The sequence below is a fragment of the Salarias fasciatus genome, chromosome 2 (genome assembly GCF_902148845.1).
Source record: "Salarias fasciatus chromosome 2, fSalaFa1.1, whole genome shotgun sequence".
Classification (NCBI taxonomy): domain Eukaryota; kingdom Metazoa; phylum Chordata; class Actinopteri; order Blenniiformes; family Blenniidae; genus Salarias; species Salarias fasciatus.
In genome coordinates this window covers 27,061,342-27,077,107 of record NC_043746.1, presented here as the reverse complement: position 1 = coordinate 27,077,107, position 15,766 = coordinate 27,061,342, and the positions used below count along the sequence as shown (strand labels likewise).

The window sequence follows — 15,766 nt, the reverse complement described above, 5'->3', positions numbered from 1 at the left end:
TTTCGGCTGCCTTTTCTGCATCTGGCCTTTGCTCTGCTCCTGAACTGACATCTCCTTTATGTCCAGACTGCTTCCTTTCCGCCTTCCACTCCACCTGCTCCCAGATCCTGGACTCTGTAGCACCTTTTAAGACTGTGACTACTAGATCTACCTCTGTCCCCTGGCTCAATGACACAACTCGAGCCCTGAGGCGTCGTTGCAGACAAGCGGAGCGCAAATGGAAGAAATACAGGTTACAAGTGTCACTGGACATTTTTAGGGACAGCCTCATCGCCTTTCAGAGGGCAGTAGGGGATTCTTAAAGGCAGTACCTCTCCAATCTCATCAGGAACAATAGCCACCGCCCTGGAGTACTGTTCAAAACCATTAATTCTGTAATTAACCCTGTGTCTGTTGCTCTGAACGACGTTTCTGAACAAACCTGCAATGCTTTTAAGCAATATTTTTTGGACAAAGTTATGTCTATTCGGCAAGCGATTACACCTGTTCCTACAGCCTTCACATCCATTTCTGCTGCACAATGTGTGTTTGAGAGTTTTGACCCTGTTACTCTTGTGGACCTCAAAATAGCTGTCCAGGGGTTGAAGTCTACAACCTGTGCACTAGACACTGTCCCTACTCATATTATGAAGGAAGCTGTTGACATCTTAGGCCCATGCCTTGTTTCCTTCATAAACAGCTGTTTTAGTTTGGGCATTGTGCCAGCTGCTTTCAAGCACGCCATCGTAAAACCATTGCTTAGAAAACCCGGCCTGGATCCCTCCCTCTTATCTAACTTCCGTCCTATCTCTCACCTGCCTTTTTTGTCCAAACTGATGGAGAAGCTTGTTTTTTCGCAGCTTCTCTCTAACCTTAATTCTAATGGCATTGCGGACAAATTTCAATCAGGCTTCAGGTCGAGACATAGCACCGAGTCTGCGCTGTTGAGGGTCCATAATGATATATTGACAGCTCCAGACAACAGAAGTTCTGTTGTCTTGGTGTTATTAGATCTAACCGCTGCCTTTGATACCGTGGATCATTCCATCCTCATTTCCAGACTTCAACACACTGTAGGCCTGCAGGGTGCGGTTCTCAACTGGTTTTCCTCTTATCTCTCAAACAGATCTTTCACGGTACATATAAATGAGTTTGCGTCTTCTGTTGCTCCTCTCTCGTCTGGAGTGCCTCAAGGCTCTATCCTTGGTCCCATTCTGTTTTCATTATATATGCTACCGCTTGGTCGACTTATCTCCAGTCACAACATCCAATTTCACTTTTATGCAGACGATCTCCAGATTTATCTTCCAGTTATCTATAATGATCGCTCTGCGTTAGATCCCCTCAATAACTGTCTCCACACCATCAAACAGTGGTTGTCACAGAATTTCCTTCATTTGAATGGGGAAAAGACTGAATATATCCACTTCGGTTCTGACCCAACCCACAGTTCCCCAGATTTTGGTTCATCCACCCCACAATTTGCTTCTGCTGTTAGGAATCTGGGTGTGATTTTTGACAATGGACTTAACTTTGAAAAGCAGATCAGTTCTGTTGTGAGGGCGGGCTTTTTCCAACGAAGGCTTCTGAGCAGAGTGAAGCCATTCTTGTCTCGGGCAGATTTAGAGAAGGCCGCTCATGCTCTCATCAGCTCAAGACTTGACTATTGTAACGCCCTTTACGCTGGGCTGAATCTCTCACTCCTCCATAAACTTCAGTTGGTTCAGAACGCAACAGCTCGTCTCATCTCCACCTCCTCAAAATACTCACACATTACTCCGGTCCTTCAAGCTCTCCACTGGCTTCCGGTGCGGTTCCGAGTCCAATACAAGATTCTGGTGTTTGTGTTTATGGCTACTAATGGGTATGCCCCCCCTTACATCTCAGAGCTGTTGCAAATTTATCAACCTGCCAGGACTCTACGCTCGTCAAGCCACACCTCCTTGGTTGTCCCCAGGGCAAGATATAGAAAGTTTGGTGACCGCTCTTTTGCTGTTCTTGGCCCGAAGCTCTGGAACTCTCTTCCTCTGCATTTAAAGTCTATCACTGCACTTAATGTTTTTAAATGTCATCTAAAAGCGCACCTTTTTCATTTAGCGTTTGATGTTTAGCCCCTTTTAGTACTTTGTTTCTTAAAGTGTTTTTACTTATTTATTTTGTTTTACTCTGTTAAGCGCCTTGTGCTCCGTTTGGCAATTGGAAGGCGCTTTAGAAATAAAATTTGATTGATTGATTGATCTTTTATCTTGTACTTGTTTTGTCCCTGTAGAGTTCCCACAGCACCATGATGGAAGGGAGGAGCAGCTCTATGAACAGGACACACAATTTTGTCAAGAACAGGGAGAACAAGAACCTCCACAGATCCATGAAGGAGAAGAACCAGGACCTCCACAGATCAAAGAGGAAGAAGAAGAACCAGGACCTTCGCAGATGGAAGAGGAGGAAGAAGAACCAGGATTTCCACAGATCAAAGAGGAAGAAGAAGAACCAGGACTTCCCCAGATCAAAGAGGAGGAAGAAGAACCAGGACTTCCCCAGATCAAAGAGGAGGAAGAAGAACCAGGACTTCCCCAGATCAAAGAGGAGGAAGAAGAACCAGGACTTCCACAGATCAAAGAGGAGGAAGAAGAACCTGGACCTTCACAGATCTAGGAGGAAGAAGAACAAGAATCAGGACTTCAACAGTTTACAGACGACCTGGAGAAACCACAATCTCCACAGGAAACATGTGGTGCAATTGTCTGTGAAAAAAACAAATTATGTTGGAAGGTACGAAGGGTCAGTGGTAAGAAGAAACCCATGAGAACTCAGACAGGTGAGAAGCCACATCTTTGTGAAAAATGTGGGAAAAGTTTCAGAAAACGGGATAATTTCTCCGTCCACATGAGAATTCACTCAGGTGAGAAGCCACATTCTTGTGAAACATGTAGGAAAAGTTTCAGTACAAAGGGTAGTTTGTCAGTCCACATGAGAACTCACACAGGTGAGAAGCCACATCCTTGTGAAACATGTGGGAAAAGTTTCAGTCAACGGTCTACTTTGTTGACCCACATGAGAACTCACACAGATTGGAAGCCACATCCTTGTGAAACATGTGAGAAAAGTTTCAGGAGACGGAGTCATTTGTTGGCCCACATGAGAACTCACACAGGTGAGAAGCCACATACTTGTGAAACATGTGGGAAAAGTTTCAGTACACGGGGTAGTTTGTCTGTCCACAAGAGAATTCACACAGGTGAGAAGCCGCATTCTTGTGAAACATGTGGGAGCAGATTCACTCATCGTAAATCATTTCTGCACCACCTGGAAAGCCACATGGAGATGAGTTCATGAAATATTCTATTGGAGATCTCACAGGAAGTCCAGCTTAATCCCCAAATGATAAGATAACCACTTGAAAGAAAACATTGCTCATTTAGAAACTGTTCCGACTGTTCTTTGTTTTTTTTTTCTTTATGAATTTTTTGTTTTTGAAATTTCAAGGAATGCAATTAAAATTTTAACATGAATCCAATGAGTTTTGGTGTTCCTGCTTCAGCATTCCAGCATGTGAAACTTGCTGTCATGTGTTCAATGTGGGGAAAACAATTTTAAAGCTCGTGTCTGTAGTTTCTGTTTGTTTCCAATGTATGTATCATTTTCTAATGGTGCGTTCACACCGGACGCGTTGTGAGCGGCGCTTTTCTATGCAAAGTCTATGGTGGACAAGCGTCATGGAGCGGTGGGCGGCGGGGCAGCGCGTCACGAGCGTCGACGCCCACGACGCGCGTCGCTTTTTGAGAGTTGGGAAAACTGAACTTTCGACATGCTGCCGCTGGGCGTCAACCAATCAGAGACGATCCCTCCAGTGTTATGTCACTACGAGTGATCCGAGCAGCAATGCGGGCCAGCCAATGTTGCCAACTTGACGACTTTCTCGCTAAATCTGGCGACTTTCCAAAGCCTCTTGGCGACTTTATTCTTTGTTTTGTGGAGTGTTTCAAGGAGACAGGCGGTGAGATCCAGCAGAGACCTGTGCCACTTTTCACATCTCAGCCAGAGTCTGCTTCCCAGAATCCCCCTTGTGCCAATCCAGTGTCGCCTCACAAAACTGAGACAGACATTAATTTTATTCTTGAACCAATTGAAGATGCTGATTTAGAGGATAAAGTCAGAATTAACATGTAAATTATGTGATTTTTTTTTTTTTACTGCTTATGTAACACTGATATACGATATAATTTCCATCACAGACCTGCCAGGAGAGACACCACTGCCTGGAGCTGCAGCTCCTCGGGCCACTCGTGCTGGACCAGTTAAAGCTGGTGACCTGATTCATCTGCTGGACCACAGTCGGTGGACACAGCCGATGAAGGATGCCACTGATGCTCTGCTGGTGAAGCACTGTGGGACAAAAGACATGTTGAGGAGAGTCGATGCTGAGAATGTATCCATGGTGCAAAGTACCTGCACTGACCCCAACAGCCTTCTTTATCCCACAACATGGCAGCAAATCTCCAGATCTGTGAAACACCACCAGTGTTCCTGTTCTACACCTCCTCCACCAGTCCTCAGCCCTCCATCAGGCCCAGAGACAGTGACTCCAGCCACAGTGGAGAGAATAGTAGAGGATGTGTTCAGACAGCAGCAACAACAGCCTCCACAGCCACAACAGGAGACCCAGGAGAAGAACAGGACCAGGACCTGCTTGGCCTGTGGGCAGCCAAAGTCCCGTTACCTTGGAGACGGATCGACTATTCACTTTTTTTTTATTAGAGCGAGTCTGTCAAGTACTTTTACCGCTCTGCTAAGGTGCATCAGAAGTTCTCCAGTGAAGGCCTGACCAACCCCACGATGATGTTCCATGATTTTGCTGCCTCAGCTTTCTTTGAGAGGGAGCTGGAGGGAGCCGGGCAGAGAGGAGCAGAATGGAAGAGGCTGATGAGGGAGAGAGAGAAGAGAAAGGCAGAGCTGAGGACTCCCTCCGGAAGCCTCTGCAGATTCTGCCAGCTGCCACTGAAGCAGGGTCCAAGCAGTCCTCACATTCATGCTGGCTGTCCTGGAGTTCCTGGGAAGGACTTCTACTGTCCCTCAAAGCTGCTCTCACTGTACAGGGACCAGGGGTCGACCAAGGAACTGACATGGATGGAGTTCCACAGGTCTGCCTTCTATGAGGCTGAGAGGGACAGATGGCTGAATGAAAGGGCCAAGTGATATTTCATTGCACATACTGTACATAGTATTGTTATTACCATTAGAATTTATTTTTTGGTTCAATATTTTGAATTTCTGTAAATATCATTGAAGAATTTATATAAACGGGATGTTTTCATTTCTGGAAGCTACAAATGTGCATAAAATCAGTTTGTGCTTGTTTTATTTTTCGATTGTAAATATCTTTATTTACCAAATTGCTACATTGTGTATTTTTGAGTTTGTATGTTGTAAAGTGCTGAGTGTTTTATGTAGATGATATAAGATATTCTTTATTACTCTGCACTCCAGGGGCAATTCATAAGCCCAGACTTGCACAGTTATGTACAGTGTGACAGCAAAGTATTTAAATCTCTGGCTTATTTTATTATTTCCTTTTAAATAGTTCATCACTGTGTCTTTTATTCATGTTATTAAATACATTTTAAATATTAACTTCAAACACATTATTTTCCAATTATTCAGCAGATACATATTCGTCTGTGCTGTCTGAAAACAGCCTTGATGATCAACTTTCCAAGATTAGGTAGCATCGAAATTAAACATTATCAGACAACTGTGTCTAAATTGAGGTTATACAGAGTCTCCATTGATAAAAAGCCCACATGACCATTTACTACCTCTTCATAAAATGGTCAACTGGTCCTTAAAAATAGCGATCAGGTGTCAAATCATTTCATAACATATGACAAAGAATAGAAAACAGAAGACAAAAACACAGCTGAAAACCTCTATCATAATTGTCTCCATCGGGGATCGAACCCACGTCTGGCTGGCACGGCTCTATGGCTCTTCGCTGCTGGCCCCCGCGAGCAGAACTGGAATCATGTCAGTGAGTGAAGAGTGTCCCTGTAGCTCCACCTAGTGGGAGAAGACAGCAAAAACAAAGCCGAAGGAATGAAAATCTGATTCAACAAATGAAATGGAGCAAGAATAAAGTCATTTTCATCTCCATCAACATAAAAAACTGTTTCCCAGGCTGCCTGTGCTGAACTGTATCATATACTTTGCACTTTTTGGGGCGTTTTATTCTTCATGGCTGAATTTTTCGGTCGATATTTCTATTTTCTACTGTATCTATTTCGATACTGTTTTGCATTTGAGTGAAATACATATTGACACAGGGGGAGACAAAGTGTATTGAATGTGCAGCAGCAGTTGGCAGTGAAGCTTATTTTCACACACATTGTATGATATTGCACTTTTCTGCTTTTGAAATTTTGTTTGAAAATCTTACTGCTCTGTTTTTCTTTCCTAAATTCCTCTCTTTTTCCTTTTCATTCTATTTGAATTTCATTCTATTTCCATTCTATTACTAATAGAATGAAAATAGAATGAAATTAATTAGGTGATATATTGAGTCTGTTTTTATTCTCAGAGATGTTTGTCCAGTTTCCATTCCACTGTGTGTCTGTATGTACAGCAGAAATGACAAAGCAGCTCACTTTGACTTTGATCATGATAAAATCATGATGATTGTAGGAACGTTACCTGATCAGCATCAGGTTCTGTTTGTTTGGTTTTTCGCTTTCTTTTTTCTCTTCTCCTCGTCTTTTCTTTGTCTACTTTTGTGCTGGACTTTATGACATCTTAAGACTTTTTCATCAGGTCAGCATCAGGTCAGTTGATAGTGTGAAAACTGCTATAATCACCCTAATTCATTGAAAAGACGGAGACCTGCAGCAGTGAGGCATCTGTCGACCTGGATCACTGATCAGTGTTCATGTGAAGTTCTCGACAAAATTCTGGTCTCCAGGATGGAGCTTGGTTTTTTTAATTCCTAAACTTTATATAATGTATTTTGCACATATAGTCAAAACAATATGATTATTTGCAAGGGAGCGAAAAAAGCCAAAACGCTTGTACAAATGCTGCTCCCACACAAACTCAAAGTGAAGAGAAGAAATGACCATGAAAAAATCTTACATGGAAAGATGTCATAAAGTCCAGCACAGAAGGAGAAAAAGAAAAGATGAGGAGAAGAGAAAAAAAGAAAGGGAAAAACCAAACAAACAGAAGTCCTACAAAATATTCATTCATTCTCTGCCGCTGGTCCCTTTCGGGGTCTCGGGTGGCTGGAGCCGATACCAGCTGCTATGGGCGAAGACGGGATATGCCCTGGACAGGTCGCCAGTCTGTCGCAGGGCTGACATATATATACATACAACCATTCACTCACACATTCATACCTGTGGGCAATTTATTTTAGAGTGACCAATTAACCTGACATGCATGTTTTTGGACCGTGGGAGGAAGCCGGAGTACCCGGAGAGAACCCACGCACACACGGGGAGAACATGCAAACTCCACACAGAAAGGACTGAGCCCTGGCCGGTATTTGAACCCAGGACCTTGCTTGCGCTGAGGAGCGATGCCGAACATTAACGATCAGTGCCGGGCAGCGCGGAGGACGAGGAGCGCGGTGCGACGGACCGCTGCACAGCGGGGCACACGGAACACAGAGCGTCGTGGCGCCCCTTGTACGACCGCGGCGCCCCCCTCGGGACGTGGCGCCCTAGGCGGCCGCCTCGTTCGCCTATGCCTGGAGCCGGCCCTGAACATGTAACATCATCTGATAATCTTCACAGGCTGCTTCAGCTCATGAGGCAAACTTTTGTCTTTTGAATAAAAAGGAAGAAGTTCACCCTTTTGGGAGTGCTTATAACTACACATATATTTTAGCAGGTCTTGAGCAGATGGAGCCTGCTCAAAACTGAGATTCTCCAACAGGATCACCATTTTAAAAAGAAAAAAGCTTCAAAAGTGAACACAGTCACCTAATTATGACGATCATAAGAGCTGCTTGGAGAGAGAAACAGGGGAGGAGATATGAATATGTAAAAATATGAAGCCCTTCTCCCGAGATAACTTTAAATGTTTGAGTTACACCCTTACTGTACTGATGCTATATTTTTCACGGTGTCAGGTGTTGTGTAAGGTCTGCTGTTTGTTATGAAGTGATGCATTACTGAATATTGAAAATATATTCTTTACAGGGTATATTTGGTTTGTACATATCCATAAAGTTCATATGGACACTTGTATGATGAATGTACAAACAGACCTCATGATTTGACGCTCTGTTGCTGCTGCACTTCCGTTGTGTTTTGTTCTATTGAGAGAACATTGTGCCATCCTATTGGTTCTGTTTGGATGTATGTGTGCTTGTGTTTTTTTTTATGACAAATTTTATAAAAAAGGAGTTAATGTCTCAGTCTATTCAGTCAGTCTTTAATATTTCGGTGAAAGTTGTAAAAAAACCCAACAAAATTAGATCAACTCCAACTATTCCAGGAGCGGCCAACAACCTGCAGTTCCGCCTGTGTCCAGTAGGTGTCAGTATGACGTGGCAGCTGTTTGTGATCCTCCAAGAAGCAATAAAGGGAGAGAAGAAGAGGCGTTCCCACATTTCAAACATGACAGCAGCGTTTGCTGCTACACCAAGGAAATATGTCTTCTTCTTCAGCGACAATGACTCCAGTCCAGGATTTGAGACGTTTTATTGAGGAGCGACTGAGAGCTGCTGTTGGAGAAATCTTTACCATGTTTGGAGAAATGGTCTGTCAGTGTGAGGCAGAGATTGGGCGTCAACGCAGACTGTTGGAAATCAGCAAGAACCCTCAACTCAAGGTGTCAATAACAGGTATGGAAACGTGTGAATGAACACATGAATCTATCTGACTGCTGGAGGATCACTACATTTCTTTAACAGGAGTGATTTTAAAGCAGTTGTTGCTGTTTACAAAAGGAAGAAGTCTGAGCTAACATGCTAACCTGTGCATGATGTGTGCAGCTTCAATGGTGGTGCAAAGCAGATTACTGTATAATCCTTCAGAATAATGATGTGTTGAAGTGTTGCTGGAAAAAAATCTGAAGCTTGCTCACTCGTACTGTGGGAGCGGGGGTGGGGGGGGGAATTGTTAAGAATTTAGTGATTCCAATTCCATTATCAATAGTGCTTATCGGTACGATTCCTTATCAATTCTCATTGAATGAGAAATGAAATAATACAAATGGGGTGTTTGCATTAACTCTTTAATATCTTCATCCTGAACAGAAGAAAAAAATATCCATGTCATGAAAACTTTGCAAACTGCAAGTAGCCCCAGTTTCATCTTTTGGTGTGAAATACAGCCAAACTCTGGAGCTTCTTCCTGACGCCAGGTTGGAAAGCTCAAAACCAAACTACACCGGCCTCACACTGGATGTCCTTGCGTGTCTGGTCCAGCTCTGCAGCACTGTCACTCACACAGCCTCAGTGTGTCTGCTGTCAGCTGATGGAGGTTGCCGGACCTGCCACAAAGATAACGTTAAAACCATTTTATCACTGGTCACCAGTTGACAAGGAAACCGGTTAATTCAAAACAGCACATTTACTGCTTTATCACTGTACAACATTCACATCCATCACATCATGACTTTGTCTTGTTTCCCTCCAGAGCGTCCCCAGCGCCACAGTGGTGACCAGAAGACGACTTCCAGTGTGGAGCAGGAGGAACATGAAACTCCACACATTAAAGAGGAGGAGGATCCTGTGGAGGTGACTGCGACTGATGGTGGTGGTGACGGTGACAGATCCCACCACTCTGAGAGAGACTTGACCACCCGGCAGCTAACTGCTGCTGCCGTGGAAATCTTCAGCGAGCTTGAACACACCATGGCCCGATATGAAGAGGAAATTGATCGTTGGCGCAGACTACTGGAAATCCTCTTGAACCCTCAAATCAAGTTACACAGAACAGGTACGGAGAAGTCTGAATGAACGCATGAATTGACTGCTTGAGGATCTCTGTCATTATGGCTAAACGTTTGGTTTATCCTCCGCAGACATAAACAGAATTTGTGTCTGTTGTGTTTTCAATATTTTAATCAGCTTTATTCAGCAGACTAGTAACTCCAAACACAGTCCCTCTTCTTGTCCACTTTCTACTTCAAGTCAACCACACCCTCTGGAGTGGAAGTGTAATCCCTGCAACAGCACAGCGTTACCCCGTGTTTCCACTGGACGCGACACAAATTTTGATGAGATTACATACAAAGTCCATGTAATGGTAAATGGACTCCACTTGTATAGTGCTTTTTACCCTGCGTGACAGAGCCCAAAGCGCTTCACACTGCAATATCACATTAACCCGTTCACACCACACTGGGTGGTGGTAAGCTACTATTGTAGCCACAGCTACCCTGGGGCAGACTGACGGAAGCGAAGCTGCCAATCTGCGCCATCGGCCCCTCCAATCACCACCAACCATTCACTCTCGCACTACTCTCACACTTTGGCAAGGTGGGTGAAGTGTCTTGCCCAAGGACACAACGACAGTTTTATGCCTGCGGGAGCGGGGATCAAATCGCCAACCTTCCGGTTATGAGACGACCCGCTCTACCAACTGAGCTACTGTCGCCCCATACTGAGCTGCTGTCGCCCCATAATGTAATGACGCGATTGCCGCTCAATCTTGAGCGGTGGGCGACGGGCGGGAACAGATGGCGCGGCGGGTGGCCAGCGCGAGCGTTTCCAGCAAAAAATTGGCACGTCCATCGACTTGCACTGCCACTTGCCACCGCTCGATGATCACCGCCCGCCGCTTCATCTCTAGACGCTTGTCGCTCGACTTGAAATAATTGAATTTTTCAAGCGAATTCGCGCCAGGACAGCCTATCAGCGTGGAGGTCTTCACGGACGTGCTGACGTAGGGCATGCAGGGCTCCGACCATGCAAAGCAGTTGGCGTGATGCCAAGGCGTGCGGCGTGCGCGATCTCATTTGTGGAGCGCTTCAGGTGGAAACCGGGCGTCAGCCTGAAGTAGCGCTGGAACCGGCCTTTGTCCAGGCGCAGCTCCTGCAGAAGACGGTGGAACTCAACAAGCTCATACCGCCTCCGTAGGATAGCTTGCATCCAGAAGCCAGAGCTGACTTCCCCATGCCAAATACAGAGCAGCGATGGTGGCAGTCGGAGCAATCTCCATCTTTATTTGTAAAAGCACTTTTCATATTCATAAAAACAAAGCAAAGTGCTGAACAGCAAAAACAAAAAAAGAACAAAAGCCGCACCATCGATCAGCATGTGCGGACGGACGGACGGACGGACGGACTGACTGACTGACTGACTGACTGACTGACTGACATCGTTGTGAGGACACTCATTGACATAATGCATTTCCTGGCCCCTAACCATCAAAAATAAATGCCTAACCCTAACCTATGCCCTACACCTAAGCTAAACCCAATTGTAACCCTAAATCAAAAACCAAGTCTTAACCCTCAAAAAGGTCAAAAAAGGCCTGTCGAAAAGTGAGGACCGGCAAAAATGTCTTCACTTTGTTGGTGGAAAACGAATTTTGGTACTTACTTTTGGGTATGTACAAGAACACACACACACACACACTCCCATGTTCGACAGTGAAATGATTGGCGAGCTTGGAGTGACGTGATGACGCGGTAAGGGTTTTTTGCATATTTGTACCAGCAATGACACTCGCGCATCTGGCGTGGCGCGATTTCATTTGTCCTGCGAATGCTGTCGCGTTCATCGCATCCGGTGGAAACACGGCCTTAGACGTTAGGAAACACAGCATTTTCTTTTTCCCACAAGGAAATATTCCTTCTCAACTCAAACTGAAATAGCTGCCAGAAGTGTAAAAATGTACGTTCACTGCTCATCCAAGGTGCTCATCAAGCAATAACGATTAAAGGCTGTCAACTTGACACCTGTCCGCCTCCTCTTTTGACGACTTCCACAGTCCGCTATTTTTAAAACGTTAATGAAAGTTTTCAGTGTCACCACTTGAATCCCAGTTTATTTTATTATTTATTTTTTATCTGGAACTGTGAAAGTAATCTTTTATCTTGTACTTGTTTTGTCCCTGTAGAGTTCCCACAGCATCATGATGGAAGGGAGGAGCAGCTCTATGAACAGGACACAAAATTTTGTCAAGAACAGGGAATTCAAGAAACTCCACAGATCCATGAAGAAGAAGAACCAGAACCTACGCAGATCAAAGAGGAAGAAGAAGAAGAACCAGGACCTCCGCAGATCAAAGAGGAAGAAGAAGAAGAACCAGGACCTCCGCAGATCAAAGAGGAAGAAGAAGAACCAGGACCTCCGCAGATCAAAGAGGAAGAAGAAGAACCAGGACCTCCGCAGATCAAAGAGGAAGAAGAAGAAGAACCAGGATCTCCGCAGGTCAAAGAGGAAGAAGAAGAACCAGGACCTTCACAGATCAAAGAGGAAGAAGAAGAACCAGGACCTCCGCAGATCAAAGAGGAAGAAGAAGAACCAGGACCTTCACAGATCCAGGAGGAAGAAGAACAAGAATCAGGAATTCAACAGTTTACAGACGACCTGGAGAAACCACAATCTCCACAGGAAACATGTGGTGCAATTGTCTGTAAAAAAAACAAAATATGTCGGAAGGGACGAAGGGTCAGTGGTAAGAAGAAACCCATGAGAACTCAGACAGGTGAGAAGCCACATCTTTGTGAAAAATGTGGGAAATGTTTCAGTCATCAGAGCAATTTCTTGGTCCATATGAGAATTCACACAGGTGAGAAGCCACATTCTTGTGATACATGTCGGAAAAGTTTCAGTCAACTGAGTAATTTGTTGGTCCACAAAAGAATTCACACTGGTGAGAAGCCACATTCTTGTGATACATGTAGGAAAAGTTTCAGTCAACTGAGTAATTTGTTGGTCCACAAGAGAATTCACACTGGTGAGAAGCCACATCCTTGTAACACATGTGGGAAACGTTTCAGTCAACTGAGTAATTTGTTGGTCCACAAGAGAATTCACACTGGTGAGAAGCCACATACTTGTGACACATGTGGGAGAAGTTTCAGTAAACTGAGTAATTTGTTGGTCCACAAAAGAATTCACACAGGTCGGAAGCCACATCCTTGTGAAACATGTGGGAAAAGTTTCAGTACACGGGGTAATTTGTTGGTCCACAAGAGAATTCACACAGCTGAGAAGCTGTATCCTTGTGAAACATGTGGGAGCAGATTCGCTCATCGCAAATCATTTCTGCGCCACCTGGAAAGCCACACCAAGATGAGTTCATGAAAGATTCTATTGGAGATCTCACTGGAAGTCTAGCTTAATCCCGAAATGATAAGATCACCACTTGAAAGAAAACATTGCTCATTTAGAAAGTGTTCAGACTGTTCTTTGTTTTGATTTTTGTTTTTTTTTCTTTATCAATTATTTGTTTGTGAAATTTCAAGAAATGGAATTAAAATTTTAACACGAATCCAATGAGTTTTGGTATTCCTGCATCAGAACCCCTGCTGGTGAAACTTGCTGTCATGCGTTAAATGTGGGGAAAACAATTTTAATGATAAAGTCAGAGACACAAATAAGCTTTGCATTCTTTGTAAGTTTCAAACTTTGATGGTGATCGGTTGGTGATGATTCCTAAAAGAGGTTTATTGTAAACGACTGGAACCACTGTGCAGGAATAGAACACACTAAAGCACCAGACAACACGGGCACCACTCACACCGTAACACCACCTGGATGGATGCCCCGCCCCCTTCCGTGTAACAGCATGGATGGAAATCATGACCGAGCGGGGATGGTAAGTTAGTTTATTAAAACCCATTTAAATTTAAATCGCAACGCAATTTAAGGCACTTCAAGTTTCCAGAAACTCATTCAACATTTTTTTTTTAAGTTTCTCAGAACTTTTAATGATTTCCTTTCACTGTATTGTTGGTTTCTAGTGCTTATCTTGAAGTTTTGTTTATGTTGACTGGCGTTTGGAGAGTGTTCGACAGTTTTGTTACTGTTGTTGCTCGCTGTGGAGCATGGAATTATTGTCTATACTTTCACATTTTATTACATTTCCATCGACAGGATGTCGGTACGAAGAAGTCCATGTTGGTGGCTCAGAAGGGCCAACGCAATAATGCAACAGCAAAAAGTCACAAAATGCAGAGCGAGGAGCAAAGAAAATGTATGCTGGACACCTTGTTGAGAGGCGTGCCTGAAGCGCCACCATCTTACTGAGGTGGAGGAGCAGCAGTGCATCCACGGAGGTAAGAGGCTTTCTTTCATCTTCAAGTGGAATTACTGTTTTGGTCCGAATATAGGATGACTCTCATTATAAGAAGACCCATATTTTTCAAATATCATTTCGTCAAAATAAAAATATGTTGAAGACAACAAGGTTACTCATTAAACAATTTTTTTTCATACAATTATTCTAAACTCAAAACCTCACGACAGAGAAAACATTTCACGTAATTTCTGATAAAAAAAATATTGGGGGCTTCCGGTTCCGGGTTAGCATGTGAAAGCAGCGTTATCTCGAGCTCCTGCGGTGATCATTCTTAGAATTCACTGTTTTTTTTCAAGATCCCCATCGGAGTGTGAACAGGACAGCCAGCAGCAGAATCTACTCACTCTGGAAAAATGTCAAAATCAAGCAAAGCGTCAAAAAAGACTGAACCGGACTCCTATCCGGAGGGCAACAGCGTTACGCTGGCTAGCATTGCTAACATGCTAGAGGAGCACAGAGCGAGTATCTCAGCCGACTTCAAAGCAACATTCGCTGCCCTGGAATCAAGATTTGACAAAATGCAGTTAACTATGACAGAACATTGTCAGCGAATGGACTCACTGGAATCCCACATCGAGCAACAAGATCAGCGAATCCAAGCTCTGGAGGAGAGGTGCGTGACGCTAACTAACAGCAACGCAAAGCTAATGGCTAAGGCTATGGATCTCGAGAGCCGTAGCCGCAGAAACAACATTAGGATAATCGGCCTACCAGAGTCAATCGAAGGAACCAGACCTACAAGCTTCTTCGCCGATCTCCTGGTTGAAGTATTCGGCAATCAGACCCTCCAGTCCTCTCCTGAATTAGACCGTGCACACAGGACGCTCATTGCTAAACCGTAACCCGGCTCACGGCCCAGACCGGTAATACTTCGCCTTCATCGCTATCAGATCAAAGAGCTGATCATCCGAGAAGCCCGCAAGAGACGAGGGAAACTCCAGTATCGTGGGTCATCAATCCAGATCTTTGAGGACTACACACCAGAAGTCGCTGAGGAACGAGCTAAGTACCGAGCAGTGATGTCCGACCTCTACAACCTCACTCTCCGGCCAGCTCTTCTCTTTCCAGCCCGCCTGCAGATCACATTGGAGAACGGAGACAGAAAGAGGTTTTCATCCCTCGATGAAGCCACCGCTTTCGTGGCTAAATATCAGCGAGAGCCCAAATGAGATTAGTATACTGGCTAATGCATCAGGGGACAAGATGAACTAAGCTAACTCACAGCATGAGTTAATAGTTACTGGTGAGCACTACAACTGAGACTGGAGCAGATGAATTCTCATGCCCACAACTCTGCCAAAGAAGATTTTTTCTTTCCTTCTTTTTCTTTTTCTCGTTAGTTTATCATAAAGACTTAAAGACTGATGGGACAGTGTTGGGCGTAAATGTGCGTTCACATAATATTATTTATTTTTTAATTGCAGTGTTGTTGGGTCTACCTCGAATTAAGTTTAGAATATATCAATTTGCCTTAATTATCTATTTGGTCTATTTATTGTTGTCTGGTTATATGTTATATAACAGAGAGGCTCCGA

General features: G+C 44.2%; 1 protein-coding gene across 1 annotated transcript in view; it reads left to right on the top strand.

The window, feature by feature from the left end:
• Nucleotides 1-15,400, top strand: part of LOC115396816 (zinc finger protein 239-like) — a 40,177-nt gene extending 24,777 nt beyond the window's left edge. The window contains exons 2-4 of the mRNA XM_030102861.1: nt 2,795-3,020; nt 3,093-3,219; nt 15,122-15,400. Of these exons, the coding sequence (XP_029958721.1) occupies nt 2,795-3,020; nt 3,093-3,219; nt 15,122-15,400 (632 nt within the window). The remainder of the gene's footprint in view (nt 1-2,794; nt 3,021-3,092; nt 3,220-15,121) is intronic.
• The last annotated feature ends 366 nt before the right edge of the window (nt 15,401-15,766 follow it).